The sequence below is a fragment of the Sander lucioperca genome, chromosome 12 (genome assembly GCF_008315115.2).
Source record: "Sander lucioperca isolate FBNREF2018 chromosome 12, SLUC_FBN_1.2, whole genome shotgun sequence".
In the NCBI taxonomy this organism is placed as follows: Eukaryota; Metazoa; Chordata; class Actinopteri; order Perciformes; family Percidae; genus Sander; species Sander lucioperca.
This window is the reverse complement of record NC_050184.1, coordinates 8,442,283-8,468,871: the sequence shown is the minus strand read 5'-3', so window position 1 is coordinate 8,468,871 and position 26,589 is coordinate 8,442,283. Positions and strand designations below refer to the sequence as shown.

General features: G+C 40.6%; 2 protein-coding genes across 5 annotated transcripts in view; both read left to right on the top strand.

Annotated features, from left to right (window-relative positions):
- Positions 1 to 11,836, top strand: part of acot7 (acyl-CoA thioesterase 7) — a 76,964-nt gene extending 65,128 nt beyond the window's left edge. For all 4 annotated transcript variants that reach the window (XM_031286307.2, XM_031286308.2, XM_031286305.2 and 1 more), the window contains one exon: positions 10,755 to 11,836. In XM_031286307.2, coding sequence (XP_031142167.1) covers positions 10,755 to 10,853 — 99 coding nt within the window. In that variant the 3' untranslated portion in view covers positions 10,854 to 11,836. The remainder of the gene's footprint in view (positions 1 to 10,754) is intronic.
- A 4,012-nt stretch (positions 11,837 to 15,848) lies between these two features.
- The window catches only part of LOC116040797 (probable G-protein coupled receptor 153), a 35,130-nt gene continuing 24,389 nt past the window's right edge, over positions 15,849 to 26,589 (top strand). Inside the window, exon 1 of the mRNA XM_031286444.2 lies at positions 15,849 to 16,327. The gene's annotated coding sequence lies outside the window, so the exon portion shown is untranslated. The remainder of the gene's footprint in view (positions 16,328 to 26,589) is intronic.

Genomic DNA, 26,589 nt, shown 5'->3' with positions numbered 1-26,589 from the left:
TCATTTTATTTTTGGTGAACATATAGAAGGTTGAAGGTCCTTCTTACATCTTGCTTTCCTCTCCTTGATCAATGTTTCATCATATCTCTCCTTCTTGCCTTTTTCTTTTCCATCTCTCCCTTCATCTCTCACTCCTGCCTCTTCATTTTTCCCTCCATCCCTCTTTTACCCTCTTTTCTTCATCTCTTCCTCCTCCCTTCTCTTCCATCTCCTCACTGGCAGAGACTCAGCTGGCCTCCCGTGACACGAAAACAAGCCTGGTTGTCATGGCAACTGCATGTAGTCCACATGAAGTGATGCACATTTATTTTTAGATGCCTCCCATTCAAGACAATGAGCAATGGGTTAATGGGTACACTTGTGCCAGAGTTGCAAATATTTCTGACTCTGTGGTAATTCAAGGCACAACACACAGAGCATACCTCATTGCGCCCCAGTCCATGCATCTGGACGGAGGTTAATTATGAATATTAGGCGTTTTTGTTTATACCTTATTCATGAATATGCATAGAAGCTTCTAATGTTCTATATGCATAGCCACAATGAAACTACAGCCAGGTCTCAGTCAATGTTGGTATAAGTGTCAATATGCACATTCATAGAGCAAACACTGTAACTTTCACCTATTCAGACAAAACAGGAGAAGTGCTGTTAATCACTTTTTTTTTTTTATCTCATCCAGTTCTAGGTCTGTTTTAAATTGACCTACATGTCCTATAATGACCCTCAGCAGTGCCAGAGAAGGAGCCGGAAACAGAGTTCTTCTAAATTTCTTCAGTATTATTTGTAATTTGAAGCCTTTAAGCAAAAACTATAGCTTAAAGTATGTTGTTGTATTTTAGCCCAGCAAATTATGTATTCCTTAAGTTACTGCCAAACATTTCCCAAAGCATACAAAAGAAATGTATACACTGTTGAATTAGTTTTTTCAGGTTATGATTGCGGTCCATCCATTTCTGAAAATCTACTTTGGACTTTAAACTTGCTTTAGCAAGGTGATTTAGTTCAGTGAATATCTTTTATTTTCCTCAAATATTGCATTTGAAAGCTCAGACTCATTTGAGAATGTTGTCTGAAAAAAAAAAAAACAGAATACGCCAATACACATATAGTAATGATTACAACCAATTGTAGCTGAAAAAACTGTCAGCATAAAATATTAATCATGACTAAAAGATGGATCCATGGACAGGGGTCCTTTTAGCATTCAGGAAAAGCCAGCGTGGAGTATTTAAAAGGATGTTTTATGTCCACAAATGAAACACCTTTTAGCATTGTCTAAAATGTCACGCTTTGTGTATGAGGGTCTCTCTCTGTGTATCTGGGCTTTATTGGCATTAAAATGTTTCAATAGCAATGTTGCCAAAGCATCAACATACAATTTGTCCAAATATTCAGACAGAATAAACAGTTATATGAACATTAAGACAATATTAGGATGGATTTATATTAATTATATAAATCCCATGGGCCCACCACCTGTGGGAGGAACCGCTGGGGTCGGGTGCGCTGCCACATGGGTAGCGGTGAAGGTCAGGGGCCTCGACGGACCAGACCCGGGTGGCAGAAGCTGGCTCTGGGGACGTGGAATGTCACCTCTCTGTAGGGGAAGGAGCCGGAACTTGTGCGGGAGGTGGAGCGCTACCAGTTGGATCTGGTGGGGCTTACCTCTACGCACAGTCTCGGTTCTGGAACCATATTCCTGGATAGAGGTTGGACTCTTTTCCTCTCCGGAGTTGCCCAGGGTGTGAGGCGCCGGTCGGGTGTGGGGATACTCACAAGCCCCCGGCTGAGCGCCACTACGTTGGAGTTTACCCTGGCGAACGTGAGGGTCGCCTCCCTACGCCTGTGGGTTATGGGGGGGGAAACTCTGACTGTTGTTTGTGCATATGCACCAAACAAGAGTTCGGAGTATTCGGCCTTCTTGGAGACCTTGAATGGAGTCCTGTATGGGGCTCCAGTGGGGGACTCCATAGTTCTGCTGGGGGACTTCAACACGCACGTGGGCAATGATGGAGATACATGGAGAGGCGTGATTGGGAGGAACGGCCTCCCTGATCTAAACCGGAGTGATTGTCTGTTGTTGGACTTCTGTGCTAGTCATGGATTGTCTATAACAAACACCATGTTCGAACATAGGGATGCTCATAAGTGTACCTGGTACCAGAGCACCCTAGGCCAAAGGTCAATGATCGATTTTATCATCGTTTCATCTGATCTGAGGCCGTATGTTTTGGACACTCGGGTGAAGAGAGGGGCGGCGCTGTCAACCGATCACCATCTGGTGGTGAGTTGGGTCAGGGGGTGGGGGAAGACTTTGGACAGACCTGGTAAGCCCAAATGGGTAGTGCGGGTAAATTGGGAACGTCTGGAAGAGGCCCCTGTCTGACAGACTATCAACTCACACCTCTGGCGGAGCTTTTCGTGCATCCCTGTGGAGGCTGGGGGCATTAAACCTGAGTGGACAATGTTCAAAGTTTCCATTGCTGAAGCTGCGGCAGGGAGCTGTGGTCTTAGGGTCTTAGGTGCCTCAAGGGGCGGTAATCCTCGAACTGACGGATTCCGGAGGCAGTTGCAAGGTACTGAAGGGCCCGAAGGGCTGCAGCCTCTGTCGTGAAAGAGGTAAAGCAGCGGGTGTGGGAGAAGTTTGGAGAAGACATGGAGAAGGACTTTCAGTCGGCACCAAGGTGCTTCTGGAAAACCGTTCGCCACTTCAGGAGGGGGAAGTGGGGAACCATCCAAGCTGTGTACAGTAAATCCAGCTAATACGCCCTCTATAATAGAGGCAGAGCTGGAGGATGATGGGGGATTGTCGTCAATTTCCCTGGTGGAAGTCGCTGAGGTAGTTAAACAACTCCACAGTGGCAAAGCCCCAGGGATTGATGAGATCCGTCCAGAAATGCTTAAAGCTCTGCTTTATGGATCTGGAGAAGGCGTATGACCGGGTCCCCCGGGAGATAATGTGGGAGGTGCTGCAGGAGTATGGGGTGAGGGGGGCCATCCAATCTCTGTACAACCAAAGCGAGAGCTGTGTCCGGGTTCTCGGCAGTAAGTCGGACTCATTTCAGGTGAGGTTTGGCCTCCGCCAGGGCTGCGCTTTGTCACCAATCCTGTTTGTAGTATTTATGGACAGGATATCGAGGCGTAGTCGGGGTGGGGAGGGGTTGCAGTTCGGTGGGCTGGGGATCTCATCGCTGCTTTTTGCAGATGATGTGGTCCTGATGGCGTCATCGGCCTGTGACCTTCAGCACTCACTGGATCGGTTCGCAGCCGAGTGTGAAGCAGCTGGGATGAGGATCAGCACCTCTAAATCTGAGGCCATGGTTCTCAGCAGGAAACCGATGGAGTGCCTTCTCCAGGTAGGGAATGAGTCCTTACCCCAAGTGAAGGAGTTTAAATACCTTGGGGTCTTGTTCGCGAGTAAGGGGACAATGGAGCGGGAGATTGGTCGGCGAATCGGCGCAGCGGGTGCGGTATTACATTCAATTTATCGCACCGTTGTGATGAAAAGAGAGCTGAGCCAGGAGGCAAAGCTCTCAATCTACCGGTCAGTTTTCGTTCCTACCCTCACCTACGGTCATGAAGGCTGGGTCATGACCAAAAGAACGAGATCCAGGGTACAAGCGGCCAAAATGGGTTTCCTCAGGAGGGTGGCTGGCATCTCCCTTAGAGAAAGGGTGATAAGCACAGTCATCCGTGAGGAGCTCGGAGTAGAGCCGCTGCTCCTTCGCGTCGAAAGGAGCCAGTTGAGGTGGTTCGGGCATCTGGTAAGGATGCCCCCTGGGCGCCTCCCTAGGGAGGTGGTCCAGGCACGTCCAGCTGGGAGGAGGCCTCGGGGAAGACCCAGGACTAGATGGAGGGATTATATCTCCAACCTGGCCTGGGAACGCCTCGGGATCCCCCAGTCGGAGCTGGTTAATGTGGCTTGGGAAAGGGAAGTTTGGGGTCCCCTGCTGGAGCTGCTACCCCCACGACCTGATACCGGATAAGTGGACGGAGATGGATGGATGTAGGGCTGTCCCAAATGATTATTTTTTAAACGATTAATCTAGCGATAATTTTTTCGATTAGTCGACTAATCTATCGATTAATTTTTCAATTAATCTAACGATTAATTTTTCAATTAGCGATTATTTTCCCATTGCTCAATTATTAACAATTTACACAAAACAAATTTCAATAAGGTTCAAATCTCTATTTATTAAAATTGTTTAACACTGCACTGTTCAAGTAAAATGAATTTGTAGTGCAACCTGAAGCCAAAATAAAGTCACTTTCAGGAGGAATACAAAAATAAAAACTTAAAGTAAACAGAGCAAGTGCAAAAAGAGTAGCCTGTATTTGCTTTGCTGTCTTAAAATCCATTTCAACATCAACAAAAATACATCAAACACAAAACTTTCATTTTCCACCTTAGTTGTAATCAGTTATCAAAATTAAAAAATTCCGGTAACACTGCTCATTCAGAGTAACATTAATAAAACTGGTTGTGCTTTTGGATAGGGGTGCGCCAGTCAGATACTCAGGATTGGTATCAATCCGAACTGTAATAATTGAACTAACTAAAATGCAAAGGAATGTAACCAACAAAGACTTTTTAGTGCAAACTGCATAATGACACAAACCTTTAACAATAAACTTGGTGACTGCCCTGTTGTCAACATTGAACTAATGAAGAACTAACTTAAGTGCAAAGGAATGGAATTGAATTGCCTTGTTGCTGAAAGGTGCTGTAGAAATAAAGTTGCCTTGCCTTACAACCTCAGCCTGTCAGTCAGTCACCAGGGCACAGAAACCACTGTTATGCCTGCATGTCTCAGGAGGAAGTTTCACCGCGAACGCTTTCGGCTCGCCATTAATATCATATTGCAGCAAACGCTGTCTGCGTGAAGTTTTGAAAACTGTAACCACACTTGAAACCACTTTATCAGCATTACAGTGACTCTCTGGGACTTCAACATAACTGCAGAGCCAACGTAGTTCTCCCGCACCTCTGCGCGCGCACGTGTCTGTGTGTCTGTGTCGAAGCTCCACTGTCTGTCAATATGCAGACAGGACAGATAAGCTTGTGCTTTTGCGCTCAGATGCTTTTTTATTTTTTTTTGACCCGACGTAGTTCAGGCGGCAGGCTGGCGGCCGCCTAAACTGCAAAGTGCTGCGGGAAACCCTGCTATTTTTAGATTTACACATGAGTGACGCTCATAGACAGTTAAAGAAACGCGATGCATCGACGCAAATTATTTGTGTCGACGCATTTACGTAATCGATGACGTCGACTACGTCGACGGATCGTCCCAGCCATAGATGGCTGGATATAAATCTCTCCCTGTCGCACATAGACATAGGCTGGTATCCAGACTCATGCCGGCCCAGATGGCTTTTACTTATTTACAGCTTAGTGCTACTTTTGAGACACTGGCATTTCGCAGTGCCACTGATGCCACGTGCCCACTCTAATAACAGCTCGTGCCAACACAAAGGAACCCCTCTGACATTTTGCTGGCATCGTCCGAGCAGTCCCTTTTACAAGCCTTGTCCCTGTTTCAAGTTTACACAATTTGTCACACTCCATTCAACTGTCCACTTAATGGACGATCAGCACGCCAGGTGAAACAGCTGTTTTTCTTGGCTGTTTGACACGCTCAGCCAAGGCTCAGAGGTCTGACTTTTTGTTTGGTTCACAGTGGACGGCATTCAAATTGATAATTGAATTGTGTTCCAGTGTGATCTATTGCAGATCACCATTGATTTATTTCTTTTTTTGCATTGTAACAATTGTATTTTTTATTAGCTATGCTAGTGTCTCAAGGGATGTCGGTTCACTTTGGTCCTGACGAAAATATCTCAACAACTATTAAATGTGTTGACATGAAATTAGGTTCAGACATCCACGGTTCCCATGTGATGTGTCCTAATTACATCAATGATCCTGTGTCCATTTCACATGTGGGGTTTTGAGGGAAATGTCTCAATAACTATACAATGGATTGACATGGAATTTGGTTCAGATATTCATAACGTTGTTGATCCTTTAGCTTTTCATCCAGCGCCATCAATACAAAACATTATAAATCCACATTTAAGCATTATAATTTAGAGAAAATTAGCATGCTGATGTTAGCATTTAGTTAAAAGCCTCACAGAGCCACTAACATGGCTGCAGAGGCCAATGTTGCTCAAAGAGGAGCCATTGTGTTTTAAACAATGTGGGCCATCATTCTTGCCATGTTTGAACTGTTACACATACAATCATGTTGATTTCAAAGACATACTGCACAATAAATGCACAATAAATCAATGCACAGTAATTGCACATGAATTTACTTGCTGCCTGAAATGTAAAAAGCAATACGATTGGAGACATTCAAGTTGAAGACACTATTAAACAAGCATGACTGCTTTTTGCAGGGTTGATAGGTTCTGCATCAGAGAGACACCAGTAGTAGTTGATGATCCTGCATAATCACAGTTATTAGACTGGAGCCACTGTGGGAATACCAATTACGTGGGGACACCAAAAGAACATTTTGAGCCAAGCATTGAATTGTCTCATTGAGTTATGCAAATGTGATTTGCATGAGCATAAACATGCACGCATACATGCAGCCTAGCAGGAATGCACACAAAATATAAGCAGGACAAATAATGTGCACACATAGACAATAAAGTAGAAACGTGTTATTGTTCACTTAGAACATCATCTCTTACCATTACTGTGAAAGAGTTAAGAAGCTATTTTAAAATCTAAGCAATATTAACAAATATTAAAAGAAACATTTGCTTTGTATTGTGCTTAAAGAGCAACTATTATATAAGCCCAGTCTGCTCTGCCAAAGTGTTTCCTGGAATCTGCGCTCTGCTCCGCTGCAGCCTCCGCTGTTGTTTCACTAGTTGAAGCTGGAGCTACTACAACGGAGTATATAGCAGGACTTTGTACTGTGAAAAATCACCTTTGAAGGCTTCTAAACCAAATACAATTAATTACCAGAAATTACCAGCATTGGCCGCCAAGGTTACAGCTATCTCGCGTTAGCATGCAGCTACTCAATATTTAGCACTAGGCTATCGTTAGATTGTAATGGAACGAAGCCGCACTTTCTACCATCAAAAATCACAGATAAAGGCTTCTGAACCAAACACTACCCAATCGGACATGTTTCATCAATAATGCGACCCAAAATTGAGGAGAATTTAACAAATTGGCAGCCAAGATGACATCTTTTACTGCCGTTAGCATGTAGCTACTATAGTCAGCACTGGCCACTAATTTCTGTAAAGTCAGTCTCACATTTCTCCTGCCAGAATCATGTTTCCTTAGCATTGGACAGAAACTTTAGAGGACATCATATTATTATTAACTGTCATTCTTCATTAGCAGTATTCAGGTGTACAGCTCCTTTTAATTGGCATGGTCATTAAACCATCTCAAGCTGTAGCTGACTATGGCTTTAAAAGTGTAATTAAATAATGGTGAAGTCCTCAGGGGCGAGAGAGAGAGAGAGATTAAAAGAGCAAAGCAATTAGAATAAAAGGTACAAACAGCCTAAAGACATTGTTGATAAATATACGAAGGTTTATATATATTTGTTTGAATATATATTTGGGTCACATCTCTTTGTGGCTGTGTGTTGGGCTTTGTATCAATGCTGCCCCTGAAGCTTCATGTAAACACACACACACACACACACACACACACACGCACACACACACAGTGGTAAATGTTCACTCTTCACCAACCTTGTATCAAATAGCTGTTTATCTTTGGATACTCCAGAGAGACGCAACAAATAAACAATCATAATTTTACTGATTCTACTGGAAGTCGTCTTACCGTATTAACATTTTTTTTTTTGATTGGCTGCGGTTACAGGGCTGCAGTCCCTCTAAACTATTTTGGGCTTGTAATGAAATCATTTTAAACCAGTGTGTTGTGTTAAATGATGGGTTTCTTTGGTACCCACAGTGACTGTGCTTAAGTAGATTATTTATAAACCACTGTTTGGTGTCAGGGTCCCAAATCACCTTGTCTGGGCTTGTTTCAATAATACTGTAATGACCGGCTCCCTGCACATTTTTCTGCTTGCAGTCCATTTGGAGATGTTAACTAATATCCTAATATTTCATAGTCTAATTAGAGACCGGATTATACACAGAGTCAGACAACTCAAAAGATATTACAATAATAATAGAGGCCTTATTTGTGTAGCTGTCTGCCTTCCAACATGGACACAGGCAACAATTGTTAACCATTTAAAATGAAAACACTTGCTTTTTTGTGTAGTGATGACATAGGAAAAATACATCTTGTAAATATGCTTCTTGAATAACATTATGTTAGCATTTTATATGAACAGAAAGCGACATTTATATTCCTCATAGTATGTGGAAGGCCTACACATACACTATTTATTATTCAATTTCATATCCATGAATTTGCTGTGTGACTGTACACAATCAGTAACTGTCACACACTAGAACAAGACTCAGCTGCTGATTGTGTTCATGTTTACTGAGTTTAAACAAGGAAAGTTTTGTAAAAATAGATTTCAGCATTTCTGTTTATGTAAATGTTTGAAAATGCTGGAACTGCGCAGAAACTTGGTTTTTCTCTTTTTTTCTTTTTTGAAAGTCAATGAACTGGAATTGTCCATTACTTTCAGTCGAATGGCAAAAGCAAAATTGAGTGAGCAGTATGTCGACTGTTATATAACCAGCATACAACAAACACACCAATACTACAGCTGTATCCTCCTGAACCTGCTCTACAGAGATAAATATGCAGTGCCCTGCTACGTCATGAACTATTACAACTACTGTTTCTAGTCATAGTTCCATTATCTTAATTGTGACTATAATTACCACTGTTCATCGTACCCCCAACTGGCACCGTCAGACAACCGCCCACCAAGAGCCTGGGTCTGTCCAAGGTTTCTGCCTAAAAGGAAGTTTTTTCCTTGCCACTGTTGCACTAAATGCTTGCTCTTGGGGGAATTATTGGAATTGTTGGGTCTTGGTAAATTATAGAGTGTGGTCTAGACCTACTCTATCTGTAAAGTGTCTTGAGATAACTCTCGCATCTGTCAGCTTTGCACCCAGAATGCTGTTGAGTGGCAGGTGCTTTTGAATCTGCCAACCACCAGGGGTCTCATTTATAAACGTGGCGTACGCACAAAACGGGGCTGAAAATGTGCGTACGCCACTTCCCACGCAAAGTTTATGATTTATAAAAAAAATAAACCTGACAGGAGACTGTGCGGTCCTCCACGCAAACTCTGACCCATGCGTACGCACATTTTGGAGACAAAATAGGAATTGGCGATGCAGATGGTGAGGTGGTGAACTCAAGTCAAACTGCAGAACGTAAATGGGAATAACGATTACTCGTAATATTTTCAAGTATTGATGCCTCACGCACATTTTTTCACTCCATATCATCCATGTTACCATGAAGATTAAATCCAGCAGTGTTATTTGTGATTGTACTGAGTGATAATTGTTCCATAAACACCTCAAACTCAAATCTTAAATAAGAATTTGTTCTTAATGTTTAATCAGTGCTGTCTCACCGTCACATTGTCCGCTAGGAACGCAGGAGGAATACCAATATATTTTATATTTGGTATGCTAAAACTGGGTGAGCATATGCATATAACACCATGTTATGGAAGTAGAGGATGGTGCTACAGTACAGTGCACTGGTACAGCTGAAAACATTAGGATTCATTCAGCTGGTTGTAATATACACATCCGTTTTCATGGAAATCTATACATTAGTTTGTCGTGGACCAAAATGTTTACCAATTTTACCTGTTGGTGGTATTAGATGAAAAGCCAACAGTCACCAAAAACCATAGTAATTATCCTTTAAGGTAACTTTACTGTAAAATTCACATTAAATTTAATGCATCTGTTAGCTGTGCTAATAATGTTATATTTCATGGCCAAAGAACTGGACTCATGGACAGACTCATCACAATCCTTGGGCCTTGCTGCCAGCGTTGCAGAAATATAAAATTAGCTGTAGATGACACACATTCACGATGCTCTGTGCTGTTTACATGTAATTGAAATGCCTGAAAAGCATGCAGTGTAAGGTATTTCAAATGTGTTGATGTCCTGCAAATGTCTTCAAATCACCTCACATGGTTTTGTTTAACTTAGGGCTGGGCAATATTATATCAATATCGTGATATGAGACTAGATGTCGTCTTAGATTTTGAAGAATCGTAATATCATTACATGGTAAGTTTAGTCTTTTCCTGGTTTCAAAGGCTGCATTACAGTAAAGTGATGTCATTTTCTGAATTAACCAGACTGTTCTAGCTGTTCTATTATTTGCCTTTAACCGCTTAGTCATTATATCCACATTATGATGGTTATTTATCTAAAATCTAAGTGTGAAGATATTTTGTGAAAGCACCAATTGTCAACCTTACAATATCATTGCAATATCGACATTGAGGTGTTTGGTCAAAAATATTGTGATATTTGATTTTCTCCATATCGCCCAGCCCTAGTTTAACTTTACTTAGATGCATTCTACTTTTTCATTCTCTAATACAGAGCCTCTTCCAAGTTTCAGTTATTCATTCTGTATTACATTAAGAAGATGAATGGCAATTACAACAGCACAGACTGGCAAATTAGATCAGAGCTTCATGCCCACAATTGATGTAATAACAGCAGGGAAAACATTCCAGTGCACAATATGTGTAAATGATGAATGTGTCTGTCTTTTTCTGTGTTTTCTTCAGATTGAAGGAGAGGAGGAGCAGAGACGTTTTGAGGAGGGCAAAGCACGTTACCTCCAGAATAAAGCAAAGAGACTCGCAAATAAGGAGCGCCACCAGTGACGCCACTGCTCACCACAGTTAAACATCTGCAACAACAGTATATCAACCTCACACAACACATACAGTATGAAGGAGATAATACCCTCTCCTGTTCTGTAATTGTAAGCTGAACCTGTGATGATTTTGTTTCCTGTGCTACGCACCAAAGCGTTCATATATGGCTGTATCTGTATTTAAAGATTAAGAGTACATATTTTTATTTTTATTGATTTATGAAGACTATTCATGATGTCTGTGCAAAATTACAGTCTGACTGTAGAAGTAAGAGTACTATTTTATTTTTAGGAAGATTTGTAAGTATGAAGACTATTTATGATCGGTGTCAGTGCAAAGTGATAGTCTGAGCGCAAGGAATATGATGAATAAGTGAGTGAATAATATTGAATAAACGATCCAAGCGTGAGTCTGGGGCTCTGGCCTCGTGTCCTTGCTAGTTTGATGACGATGATGTCATTGTCTTGGGCATGCCTTGGCAGAGAGGGCACATGCTATCCATCTTTTTAGCACTGTGTCTTTCACAGAGAAATCAGCAGAACTCCGGGGCTTTGACTCAACTCTCATCTCTCCCACGCCTGCCCTTCCCCCTCCCCTGCCCTCCTCTCCTCTTCTGCCTGTCTGTCACACTCTGACTCCAGCATTTGCTTATCCTCTCCTGCTTATCGTCATGTCCTCGTCCATCTCCATTGTCTTGCAATGTCGTTTTCTTCCTCCTCTCATTCACTCTATTTGTCCCTCTGTCTCCCTCAGCATTCTCCCTGTCTCACTCCCTTTGTCTCCACATGAGATGTGAGGACTTATAGAACTAGAAAGGAATGTGTCTGTATTTGAATCTTTCTCTTTGCATATCTCCTGGGTGTGTGCATGTGTGCACAAAGAAAGATCAGAAAGATGAATCGAGGTCAGCAGCAGCCGGTGAGAAATCAATATCCATATGGCTGTAAGGCTGTGATTATTAACCTGCCATAAAAACTCCTGTTCAAATATTTAGCAGCATTGGTTTTTCATTTGGGTATTCAAAACACTTTTAGACTTCTGGAGGAGTAGGTCGGCTGCAATCCTGTGCAACAGATGGCAAGGACTAATTTAAGATCAAAATCAAAGTGAAATTCAAAGATTAAAGCCCAGTGAGTGAGCTCTATGAAGCACAGTGAGCCACACAGGTCTAAACCTCAGCAAAATGCCTTTTTGTTTGGACCTTTGTTCCTCCTTGTACGTTTTTTCCTACACAGACAACAACGGATTTGTCATTGGATCATGAAGGTTATTGTTTTTGCCTCAGTCCCTCCAGCACAGTATGTGTGCTTTTCATTTCCCCCATGAAAATAAAGTTACGCTCAAGCTGCACCAGGGGGATATATCTATTTTTAAGCCAAGTGAAGTTGAGGCATCTTGTGGGAGAAGGAGAACACAGGGAGGGAGAGGAGGGAAAACACAATCTAAGTAGATAGAATTCATCTCAGATGGCAAGACAAGGCTTCTGGGAAATATGAGCTTATTGAAAAGCATCTGCATAATGCACAACATCAGCACAGGCATGCTTGACTGTCCTTGTTAAGAAAGCATATAATTCCTCATCATTCACAACAATGTTCATTACCGTCTTCAGCCATTTCAGCTGGTAGCAGCTGGCTATAATACATAGAGACACAATATGGTAACCATGGTTACTAATGTGGAAGAACAGACTTAAAATGGAAGAGATGACATTATTAGAAATAAATGTTTCTCAAATTTGTTGTAAATAATTCAAGTCTCACGTGTAAATGTTTGTGCTTGCCACATAAACTGCAGTATATATTATACACTTAGCATTGTCCTAAGTTTATAATACATGCTACAGTTTACCAGTTACCAGAGGAAGCTGCATGTCAAACTTCTTTTTTCCATCAGAGAATAATGAAATGAAGGCAAAAATCTGATCTCATGTTTCCTCTCAAGTCTTCACATCTAAATTAGGGGACTAGCAGCCCCCTCACTGCTGTATCCCAGTGTAGAGAGACTGACAAGGCTACTTAGAAGATGAATGATCCTCTGGTGCAGGAGAAAAAACATTAAGGACTCTGAAGGAACGATAAGTGATGAAGCGAGGCGAAAACTCAGCTTTCATTACAGAGTGACCTGCTTTGCGTTTTCTTTTCTCCTCAGCTCGGGAACATCTCAGTTGTCAGTCATATTCTGACAGCAGGGACTTTACTGCCACACATGAGACAAGACAGATACCTAAACCGTGTGCACATTATACTTCAAGGTCACTCGTGAAAATAAGTCTGTCAATAATTGTATGAGGCAACGCTTCTGTTTGTTGGCAGAAGTTGCAGATGCTGAAAGACGTCAGCCTCACACAGTAAACGGTAAACAACTCAATGTTTCCTTCTTTTCTTTGTAAAAATATGTTTGTGGTTCCTGGAACATCTTCACAGAGCAGAGTTCCGAGTCCTACATTCAGCCCTGCTCTGTTATCTGGGCTTGGAGCCAGAAGGGCTTTTCCTGCAGAGGAGTAGGTGATGGGGTGTACTTTGTCTGGCCTGGAACCTCCCTTTTTGTTGGTCACAGGGGACCATACTGGGAGTACAACTAAATAAGGCTACCTCTTACTTACTAAGGCACACAAACTCCTTCACACAGAGAGGTGGAAGGGCTGAGAGGACATGGAAAAGTAGATTGTTGATGATTGTTGATCTGATTGGGAGCATATCAGCAGGACATTCAAGAATTAAAGAGCTGCTGTGTGTGTGCTTGTGCGTGTGTCTGTGTCTGTGATGTGATGTGTGATAGTGGAGCTGGCGGTAGGAGTGGGGGCAGCCCGGTGCTAGTGGGCAGGAATGCCTTCTGTTACTTTTTACTTCCAGGTCACCTAGCATCACACAGGAGAGGCCAGAGATGGACAGTCTGATTCTTTTAACAAACTCTCCTGTCATGTCTAGTTGTTGATGGACCTATTTAAATCTAAGGTACAAAAATAAATCATCCACAACAAGCTAACCCACCTACCACTTGTCTTTATCAACGCACCGTCATACCCAAGAAGGAATCTCTGCTCATTTTGTTACACAAGCTTCATCGAAAATCATTTGAACTATTATCAGAAATATGTTTGATTTGTTCGCTGCAAGCCATTCAATTATTAAGTGTTGGATGCCAGAATTAATAGATGCCTATTATAATTATGTAAATGGAGTACTAATTCATGCACCCTCTGTGAGATTTGCTAAAGCAGTCCTGACTCACTTTACCCTGACAATAATGATCATATTTAGAGATAAAGGTAGATAAAGGTCAGCTCCTGCAGAGAAAGACGCATTCATTCAAACACCGCTGTTCACTTGAAATGTTTGGACGCGTTTGTGAATCAAATTGCGCCATTTGCTTTAAAGTTGCTAAAAGAAAGGTGAATCTGCCATTATGAAGAGAAACATTTTACTCATTTGCCTTCACAACCTTTCCATCTATTGTTCTCTTTCTCTCGCACACATCTGTTGGTTGCACACACAATAAACAATCCTCATTTTACCTCTTAAGAAGCTTGTTCAAGCAAAATCAGTGAGTGGTTACAATCGTGATGTGGGTGCAAATGTTTCTGCATACTATTTAAAGTAGGCTGTTAAAGGAAAATTCAGTCTTTTTATAACCTGGGTCATGTTTACAATGTTACCATTGCACACAAAACTGGAATGCAGGAAAGGGCAAGAGGTTTAAAGTTGGGTTATGGTGTTATGGAAGACACAGGAAACTGTTGTCATTTGTTTTCACTCAGTTTTGGCTTTCTCTTCTCACTAACTTCACACTAACTTTGTCTCACCCAAAATATGGTTTAGAAAACGGAACTTAGCTATGGACTTAATTTAAAACCTGTCTGAAGGTTTGGTTTTTTTAAATCTCACCAATGAAGTTGGTGAAAAAAATGTCATAACTGTGTGGCTAAAGAACGACATTGTTAAAAAAATATATTTGCAATTTAAAGATTTAAAATCCTTATCTTATAGCAAGACATACCGTAATCCTAAAAATAATTTCTGAAAGGTTTCAGGGTTTAATTTACCTTCCAGTGTACCTTTGCAATTAATGTGGGCAAACAGGGCAACTCTACAGCATTTATTTAGACAGAATGTGTTACTTCTGTTGCAGTCCCATTATGTGAATACTGTAATAAGACAAATGTAAACCTTGAGGCTGCAGTGTAGCTTTAGGTAATTATTGACTGGATCAGCAGTGAAGCTCAAGGGACATTTCCCACCCTACCTCAGTATCTGGTGGAACTTTTCTTTTTATTGGCTCTTCAGTACTGTACAGCCTGGCTGTGTTGGCTACTGCAGCTCTGTGGTGTGTGTGTGTGTGTGTGTGTGTGTGTGTGTGTGTGTGTGTGTGTGTGTGTATATATGTCTGTTTTAATGGGAAGCAGGGAGAGCTTGCGCTGCTCCATCCACCAAATAAATGAAAATGAAAATAAACCTTATAATAGTGGCAGAAACCAAGGTCCCAGGGGCACACTGTGTCTCTTCTCTCATGTAGGGCCTATTAGTTTTCTCACTGTGTACAATCCAGGCCCCCGAGGGAATAAAGCCGCTCTTACAGAATGATTCAGGGAAGGAGTCTTACATAACAAGTCTTATAATGTCAATGAATAGGGCCCATATAAAGGAACATGAATAACGTGAAAAGAATGTACATTCATTGATATGGGAGGTTCAATGCAGACGTTCTTTTTAAAAATGTTTGAATAATAAAAATGGATGTTATGGCAAATTAGGTTCAGACTTATAGCTAGCTGCAATAGGCTACAATAGCCATCTCTTATTTTGTCTGGTTTCCAGCAACATTCAAATGAGACATTTAATGAAAAATAGGCCTACGCCTTCTTGTTCATTCAGAGGTTGCAGGAATGAAATGACTTGTTAATATTCAAAGCAAATGTGCAACATGCAGAAGCAGTTTTCGCTCTGTCAAAATGCCGACCTCTTTTCCATGAATTATTTCTTATTGCGGTTCACTCCCACGGCCACGGAGCGTCTGACCCGCGCACGAGCCTGTGCTGTCGGGAGCGCGCAGCAATCATGCCTCATCCGTCGCACGCCTCGCCAGTGTCGGAAAATACTAAAAGACATTTTTTACCTAAAAAATGAACCGCTCTTTTAGCTCTCGTGTTGTCGCGCGACCACCCGCTTCGTGGTGAAGAAGCTGACATATTTAACCAACAACTCGTTCATAATTTGTCTTTTTTTTCTTCCGTCAATGTGACAAAGAGGGCAACAAGATACAAGAGGAGTAGGCTACAGCTGTGGTGATGTGGTGTTTCAGGGCTCATCCTTCATTTCGCAGGTCATTCCTTTAACTTGATGCTGTCGACACTCACTGTTCAGTTTGGGGATGTAAACGCGAGGAAGCCACTTTAACGGACCTGAACTGGTGTGACTCAACGAGTGCGTTCATGCCCCTAAAGAATGAGTCCGTTAGGAGCCTGAAACGTCTTGTGAAAGGTAAGATGACACTCACACAGCTGATTTATAGCTAATAATGTCAGTGATTATAGCTCATTTTGATAGGTGGAAGACAACGACGAGGCTTCATCCAAACAGGTGGTATCCTGCAGCACGAGCAGCTCAACTGATGAAAGAGAAAAATAAATGAACATATTTGAATGAAAACGTAACATTCCTGTGGACCTGCCGTGCAAATCTGACCTACTTTGGAGATTGCATTATAATCAAATTGCGTGGCAGACCAGTGCGGATGAAGAAGTGACCTAATGGAAATATTGAATTACAAATAGCCTACAACATAGCCTACTGTAACTGAGTGAGTAGCGTGTTTTACAATACATCTGTGGGGTAGAGCTGCTTGGTGTGGGATTAGAAAGCAGTACCAGCAGTACCAGCACCAGTAATTGGAACAGAGAACCCAGATCGTGTACTTATATTGACCATAGGCAGATTCTGACACAAGTTGTATATCCTGCAATCACAAAGCTTATCATACAAGAGGGGCATGCTCATTTCTACAGGCAATGTCTGCATTGTGTTGAGCACAACCTTAGCGCAGCTTTACACCTCCACTTTTTAAATTTGGAATAAAGTGTGAGTATAGTCACATATGACACCTGCCATGACAGGATCGCTCACAGTGATGATGGACTTAACCAGCCATAACTGATACTGATTTACACACTAGGCCAAAAGATTTACCCATATACTTCCAACCAATCACTTGTTTTTTACTATGCATAATCCTATTTTTTTGACAAAGAAATGCAACATGATTATCTTTATCAGCTACATTTGTACTAATTCTTGACAAGAACTCCTGACTTGATTACAAGTGAAGTAAGATTAGAGAGTTATATATTAGCTTTCAGAGAGAGTGAAGTCAAGTTAATTTATATATGGTGTCAACACTTTACTGTAGCCCATGATAATGATGACAAAATGATCCTGAATTATTTTAATGTTTCCCATTAGAAAAGTCACAGCAGAAGTAGACGAGAGAGTAGATTACATGCAGTCGCAGGTCAGAAAGTGGCCATGCAAGCCAATGATCACCTTCACTGCTCAGAGAAAGTGCCTTAGCCTACATGTGACAGTTGCTGCTACACCACAAAGCCTCACAACAGAGCTCAGTGTTTCACGGGGCATATGTGACATTTTGTTTGTCACACATTTGGCTCCGTCATTTTGTGACCGCGTTAGCCAGTGTTCACACTCTTCTCCTTTTTTTTACTCCTCAACATTGAGTCTGCCTTCCCTTAGACAGCATCATATGGTAATGTGGCATGAATGACAATGAGAAGAGTATTAAAAAAAAATAATAATTTATTAATAAATAATCTACCACCTTAATTTACTTAAATTCAATGCCTGTTTCCGATACAAACTCTAAACCGTCTGTCATATGGTGCCCAGTGATCCAGCTACAGTCATAGCTGGAGGTAGCTTAGTCTCGCTTTGCCAGACCCTCCTTCAAAGTGCGCTGGAAGAGGGTCTGGCTACTCCACATAGCATTCGGGGATGGGAGGAAAATGTGCTCTGGTTTATCGGCATTTCTTTAAACCAATTGCAATCGTCTTGGGCGGTGCTAAGCACCGGAGAAAAGCCACGGTGCCGCTGCAAAATAGGCTCGGAAGGAACTTGTTTCGGTGGAACGTGTATGTTTAAAAGTTGTTTTAGTCATGCAACAGAAAACTCAGATTGGACAGATAGTCTAGCTAGCTGTCTGGATTTACCTTGCAGAGATCTGAGAAAAGGTTAACCGTTGTCCTCATAAATCAATCGGAGTTTAAAATGCCAACACAAAGGAAGTCCAAGGCAAAGGATATCCGGCCTAAATGAGTGAAATCCAGCGGATTTTCCGGCGGCAACGGAGCAATCCCGGAAGGGAAGTGAAATGTCAAGGATATAGACTAGAGGTAGCTTAACATAAACAGGAGAGAGACTCTAGGGTTGCATTTGTGATGGAAAATTCAACTACTTACTCTGTGACAAGCTGGACACTCAGCAAAGAAAAGCACTTACAATGTGCCTCAGTAACATCAAATAACATGTTGGATTTTGGCTTGTGACCTTTTAATTACTTTTTCCCTATTACTAAATCTGTGAGTAGGTTAGCATCTAATTGACACTGATTGCACCAGTACGGCTGGTAATCTTCCATATTTACTACAGCTTACTGAACTTAGTTGGCTTTTTAATAGACCAGCAAATTAAAACCTGTTTGAGAGTGTCTTTAATGAGCTGCAATATAGGTTTTAAATGTTCTAACTGTGGAAGAAAATGGCCATTGAGGATGTCTTGATGGAAGACCACAACATACTAAATTTAACCACAATACAAAAGCCAATTAGAGCTGGAGTTTTAGATTTCTTTATTAATGGTTATGGTTCCTTGTAAAAGTACCTCAGAGCATAATGATATTGTTATTATTTGATGGGTATTTAATCAGTGCTACTTAATCTAGTGCTGTTTGATATGTTTAATTCATGTTACACCAGTGTGGCATGTGCTTGAATCAGTGTTTGCAGCCTTGTAGTACTTCTGCTCATAGGAAGTTCTCTCCTAATCAAAGCCTATTCATTAATGACTCATGGATGCTTTCATCACCTTCCCATTGTCAAATAATGGGCTGATGTTTAAAGAATTTTAATATATCTTGGTTTCAAAATCAATACTAAAACAATACTAAAATGTGTTTATATCCTGTAAAGTTACAGGATATAAACACATTTTTCAAAAATGTGCGATTCAAGAATGAGTTAAAAAAGACAACTGACTAAACATTTGTTGCTTTTTGTACTTGACAATTTTTCATGCTTTGCTAGGGAGACTTAGCATATAGTGAACCCATTGGCACATTGATCAGGGAGATTTCCTAGCATTGAATAATTTGGCGGTTTGATGTAGAATCTCCAGCAGGTGGATATCAATTCAATACAGAAATTGTCTTAGCTTACCTCTCTTGACAGGAAGGTCAGAGGTCAAGGTCAGATGGAGCTTATTTATTTCTGATGGCTGTAGCTGATCGTGTTTCCATTTAGAGACTTCTGTGGCTGACACAGTGTCTTGAATCAGGGTCCTCTGGTCGGAGAGCAGGCTGCCAACTCACTCTGCCTCCCTGCTGTGCATTAGTGAAAGGCTGTGATTAAACGGAAGGGGCATTTGCTCACAACATGTTATTGTTATTGTTTCAGTCCTTCAGTATGAGTGCTGTCTGGTGTCACATGCTGTAAGTGGATACTTTACAATGACAGAAGCTAAGCAGAGTTACTTACCACAGGAAGATCATTATACAGTATATGGAATGCACATTGTCATCTCTCATCAAATAAACTGGTCTTCCAAGACAATGTTTCAGTCATAGTTGAAAATATACCAGCTACTGCAAACTGAACATTGGCCTTTTGTTGCCCTAAATAGGCTGGAGCAGATGTGGACAGAAATCTCTGGGAAAATACATTAGCTTTTATTTTTTTTCATCATGTTAAATATGAGTGTTTTACCCATTGAAAAGTAGACAGGCCATTAATAGACTTAAAGATGTAGCTGAAGTATTCTTCTTTCAATGACGCTGGTTTGGGGAAACAAACCTCCAGTTCAACATACTTATACTAATAAAATTATTCTAGTGATTTGATATCTACTGTAGATAACCGCACAAACCAGCAAATGATGCAGATGAAGTTAATAAAATGTACATCATGTAATTTTGGAATGCATATAATGTAGAAAACCTTCAAAAACAGCATAACGTGAATGTAAATTGATGTCGAACATAATTTTTGGAATGAGAATCATACTGAACTGTAAAGTACTTCTTTGTCCATTTACCACAAGAAGTAAACACTGTACACCAGTAGAAATGGTTGTTTCCTGGTTTTGGTCCCGGTTGACAAAGGGCTGTGTCAAAATCACTCCGTTCAGTAAGGTCACCTAATGATGATGTCATTACTGTAAAGCAGCTGACTCAAGGGGATCTTGGGAAATGTAGGGGCATTTAATGTGCCATTATCCTGTAATTAACACTTTAGGATATTTTTGTAAGTCCTCAGCAAGAGTTACATGAGCTCGATTTAAGAAATGATACACGAGGAGTGCTTGGAGACCAGGTCAGCAGTGCCAGTTTAATGCTTTAGCATGGTGTGAGTCACTATTTCACAATAAAATGTTATTTTATAAATATATAAGGGAAACATGCATTTAGTGTGATCCAAAGTTTGTTTTCTGCTGACTGTTTTCTTTACGACTTATGAAGTTGCTATGCAACATACACAACAAGAGATCTAGCCTGGTTCCAGTACAGTGGAGCAGAGTGCCTAATGTGGTGGGGGTTTACCAATGGCTGATCTTATGAAGTTATGATAAGGACATGTCAGGTATTGGTGACACAATAAGCCCTCTAGCTCTCATGTATATGAAAGAAGTGTGAAGGATTTTGACCGAGGTGGGAAGGCCATATTTTTGCTTGAAAGTTGAGCTGGTTGATACTCGCTGCTTTTTATAGTTTGTAATACTACGCTTTACATAAATTATAATGAAGTAGGTAGACATGATGTATGAGGCCATACAGTAGGAAGGCACTCCTGGAAATGACGACTCAACCGATCACAAGTGAGAACAACAAACAAACAATCCTTTTTTGACTGTGTTTTGGGGACAAAATAGCACTGTTGAGTAATTTGGAAAAATCCAAAGGCATCTAGTCTTCCTTTATTCCAGGAATACATCTGTCTTAAAAAGTTAAACCAACAGTTCTAAAGAGGTCACAATTGTCAGCCTCCTGCGTCTTAAAGAGGTTAATCACCTTCGTTGTCGGAGGTATCTTATTTCTGCAGGACAGTGGGCGAAAGCCGATCCTGCTGATCATTTGTCACCCAAGGAGGAACCTCTCCTGGACTCTCATTGATAACTAGATAATGAGTGCTCACTAAAGATGAGTAAGATTGATAGTGTTTTGGCCTCCGAAGGCCATCGTAATCCCTCATAGGATGAAGGAGAGCTCTTCACCAGCACTTTGTGGGTGACCGTGTGAACTGTAAATATCTGATGAAATGGTGGCAAGGTTTTGTATTATATTTCATACACATAATTATATTATTATTATTATAAATATATTATTTAATATCATTGTGGTGCGACATTAGGCCAAGGTGGCTGATGTGGCTGATGTTCACTCAACTGCAATAAATACCTGAACGGTGAAAAAAACGTGATGTCTGAAGTATCTGAAGTGACATTTGAAATGTTGCCCACTGGTTCGCCATTCAGCTCTATTTGGTGGTGCTGATGTGGGACCAGCATTCAGGGCTGAGGCAACCAAGACGCCTGGCAACCAAGCACACTCGCCACAAAGCATGTTCCTCTCTTGCCTGTTACTTCTTAAAATCACCACCAAGATACACATATACAAGAAGCAAAGTCAGCTACAATCAGACCTTAACTTGGAACTTGCTTAGAATTATGCAAATGAAAATATACCGAAGACTTCAGATGTTGGCTTACAGTAAATCAGGCTACATGTTCTGATCATGGGTATAATGATTACCTGATCAACATTTTAACATGCAGTAAGAGTAACATAGATGTGGGTTTGTGACCAGAAAGTTGCCTGTTATAAACTATGGATCATGTTTATTCATTTATTAGGATCACCTTTAGCTGCTGAGTACAAACTTTCATGATTTAGAAACATAAACAGACAATAACATTACAGAGCAGTAAACAAAGGGAACTGATTACAGCCAGAGAAAATATGTTTACAGAAGAGAAACGGAATTTATTTAACTATAACTCAGACCGCAGTGTATTTGATATTTTAGATGTTTTGTAATTGCTTTTAAGTGGGAGAGGGTAATTAATGGTCGCCCCTGACATTCCCTGTATAAGGCACTTAACCTTCAAAGCTATAGAGGACTATACTTGCACTGGACAGCTTCCTAGCATTGAGTGTTTGTAACTGTGTAAATGTGAAGCCGCGTGCTGCTGCTGCTGTAGAAAAGCGTACCTGCTGACTTAACTTTCAAAGTAAAGCACCTGCCATTTGTAAGCATAAGATATGTAATATTAAACACTGAGGCCATGCTCTGGGAAAAGCTGTGCAGCCTCCCAGGACAGAGTATTTTCCTCTCTGTCAGCTCCAGGGATGAGTTGCTGGTCAGGCAATAAGACCCCATGCATTACACCTGTCAGCAGGGAGCTTATAAGAGAGGTCCACTTCCTCCATCCACTCTAGCTCCTGCCAATTTGAAGCTGAGAGATGTAGGTCAGCATTACACATGAACACCAGCTTTCACTCTGTACCACACCCAACACACTGACCAACATTGTGCTGATGAGCATTAGAGCCTTGAAAATCATTGTGTTCCTTGGAGCAGGGTTCCATGTAGTTATTGGTCTGATTTCATTCAGACACACTGTCATCCATTTTGGCATTGTTTCAACCAATAAATCTGTTTCTATGCCTGCCAAAATATGTCTAGGCACATTTCCTCTCTGTATCTCAGCTGATTATAGTTTGAGATGAAGAACGAAAAAGTGTTTGGTCCCTTTTTTGAGCAAAATGTGACAAAATGTGCAAAGTGATAAATTAGTCATCCAGGAGACGAAAAAGCACAGTTCCCTACGCAGCAGTTTTCAGCTGACGGTCGTTTTGTAAATGGTTTTGTACAAGCACGCTGTTGGCTCTTTTGTTTACATTGACAGATACATTATAGTGAATAACTTATGCTGTGCCTAAATATGAAAAAAGAAATGCATATTGAAACTATGTACTATATACTTTAACAATGGGGTCAAAAACATTGTAATACATACAGGTAAGCCATCACTAGTCCTTTTCGTGTTTTCTTATATTTTTTACAGCATGCTGAAGAAAATTGTTTTTTTTAACAAGTTTTGTTTGTTATTTGATATGCTACTCCGAGACATAATTTTGCAAAAGTTAATCTCAGCAATTTATCTCACTATATTGTAAAACCCTGAAAACATTAGTGGTACACTTTGTTAGGAACTAAAGCACTTTAAAAAATGTACCTTTGCCATCACAGCTTGCACCCAAATGCATCATTTCCATCATTTAGAATTGTAAGCAAAGATTTAATATAACCTGATTTTTTGGGACAAAGTCTTTAGCTCTGTTGTTGTCATAGTTATAATAGAAAAAGAAACAAGCATTGTTTGATGGCAGAAGTTTAAGAAATCCATTATATCTTGTTCCAAGGCTGATCGTTCCACCAATTTCATCAGGTCAAAATATAAATTATTTACTGTACCTTTGCTCTAAGGCGATTTTTCATGTTTGGGTAGAAACAGTTGATGTAGGCCAGGGAAAGTACAAAATGAGTAATTATTAAAATGCATTTAAAGCTATACCATGACACATTTCTGTTTCCTAATCTTCCTTGTATCAACACCTCAATGAATCTGTGCCACTCTGTTAACATTCAACATCTCGGTGTTCGAGAGGGAAAGTCTATACAGCCTGTGCTGATTTCCCCTGTGTAGAGGACAGATTTGGCTCGGAGGCCCAGGGGATTGTGGGTGATGGAGCTGTTAGTTCCACTATGGTTAGAAAGCCCATCAGTCAAGTGTTAGAATAAAACCAGTGCTACAACTACTATAACCACTGCTATTCCTGTTACTACCACTAATACTCCTACAACAACTACTACTACTACTACTTCAGCTTTATACTCTTACTGCTACTCATACATAATTGCTATTACAGCAATACTTCCTTAAAGCTGTTATTAACATATTTGAATTACTGAATAAAAGTACTGTATCTTGTTGTGCCCAGCAATATAGTTTCTGTGATTTCTGTACTTAAGCATCATTGTTTTCAATTTTTTTTACAGTTTTAATTGAAAAATACCAGAGTACATTAGTTTAACCTGATTTCCACCCGGATTTTAACAAAGTTCTTGCATTTCCTGTTCATGGCAACACAGTTAAACCATTGTTTTTCTTGTGGTAAAGTCAGCTCAGAATACGGTAATGAAGGGAGAAAGTGAAGAGAAAAATGGAGAGAAAATGCAAACGAGCAGTTGATTATAATCCAGAAACCTTTAGTTAAACCAAACAAGCGGTTAAACCACAGAGCGTTTGCGCTACATATGCTTTGAAGGGTTTCTAATAAGGGTTAGTAATGAGCTACAGCGCTGTGGAGATAGCTCTGGCGATGCAAGATTAGTAATGAGAAACTCTTTACTGTCAACCTGAGTCTAAACAAAATCTCCTTAGCTATTACGAGTATTTACACTATGTGCTCTTTTTCACACTAAAAGCTGCTGCAACTGTTGTAACACACTATTCAATGAGCTGTTTGGCTTTAAGCCTGGAGACTTGTATTAAAGCTCATAAATGTTAAGAGTAAGATTGTCTCTCTAAAATCTTAAACTGACAAATTAAACTACACAAATTGACCCGCTCACATTTGGATGGGAGTTACAATCAGCCAGACATAATTGTCAAAAATATTGTGCATCAAATCCTTAAACCTTTGCCTTTTTACTAGCGTTATTCATGATTTACCTAACCACAACCATACCACTGTTGCCATGCCGAGATATTGTAGAAAGCAATATTTAAAAAAAAAAAGTTAACATTGAATGTAAAAAACGTCAATGAACGTAATCCAGGGTTTTGCAGGATCTTGCAATATCAACGTTTGCGTCTGATGATAGGGTTGATTTAATTTGTGTTAGTATTATATTTGATTAGTATGTGTCACTAGGTTTCTGTTTCAGTTGCCAGCTTTTCTTGCTTTTTTTTCATCCATATTACTCAAGAGTGGAATGTGGTGAAGTTTAAATTTGACACTCAAAATTGGATGTTAACGCCATAAAATAAGATTCTCTGAATCCAATTTTGTAGTCTAGTCTTGTGTGTTATTTCGGATTGTATTGCGGAGTTAACTCCCATTGTAGACAAAATTAACTGTGTAGCACAGCACAGGGTTTAGGTGCATTTTAATCAACTGTTCTTGCATGATTTGGCCTGGTTAGTGCTGCTTGAGGAGACAGGCTGTCTTAATTTATTTTTTGTCAGAATGAAGAATTTCAACCAGCATTAATGTGTATCAACAGAACTGGTAAGATGCTGGAGAATCATGTTGACTCTACATAAAGGCTGGAACAATCACGATGACAAAGGGGCAAAAGTTCTATCAAATTTGACCAGTTAAAAATACCATCCATGTGTTGTTTGTTTGAACGGTTTCCATGGTACCTCCAGCTGTTCCCAGAGGTAGAAAAGATGCAGTTGCTTGTAAACATCCTGGAATAACCTTGTTAGACTTAATTTAAATTTCTTGTATTAATTGAAAGCTCCCATTGTCCCTCTTGAGCCTCATGAGTCGCCCAAGCAGAAGGGCTAAGAGTACCTTTTCCACTGCTCTCTGCCTACGTTAGTACATTACGAACAAAGCTGGATGAATAGAAAAGGGAATTGTTTTGGTATATTGTGCAAATATTTTGGTTATGAAGCACATTGTTGGGACAATTCCTTCACTGTTATTGAAATGTTTGTTATTTCTAGTTAGATGACTGGTGTTTGGCTTACCTCTGTGGCCACTGTGCAAGCATCAGAGAGCCTCTCGTCTTACGTTTTTGAACATCTCACACATCATCACCCTCGAGTGCGTGCACGGAGTGCCGAGCCAATGCCGATTAAGTACAGTACTTGAGTAGATGTACTTTCCGCCACTGGTTTTTAGAGTTTTTTTTTCAATGAACTGCTATAAGTAACACTATGAGAGCATTGACAGTGAACCAAAACAGAAGAATTGCGGGCTGGAAGATCAAAACAATGAGCTGAAAGTTGCTATAAAGCCTGTATTGCTAGAGAGGAACTACAAAACCCGGTGATAATTCTCTGTGGGTTCATCACTGTGAGCGACTCCTTTCACACACAGCTAGTCATGTGATGACTACTTGTATATACCTGCAGCCACTAGACTATACGTATTCCCAGTTTCCACGTTTTACAATACTGACATGTAAAAGAGTTTAATGGAAAAAGTGTTAAAGGGGTTGGTAACATTCAGTGTTTATTTCAGCTCTGCTTTTCTGATCACCCATGGAGCTGAGTGAATTTATTTCACAAATTCACTTAACAGTTACCTGGACAGAAGATATACAGTAAATGCATTAACAGAAAAGGGTCAGGGTGACACAGTAAAGCACATTTTCACTGTGGGGAAGATGGAGAGGAGGGGTGGGATAATCAACAGAGGAAATTCAGGTGCTGTAATTCTG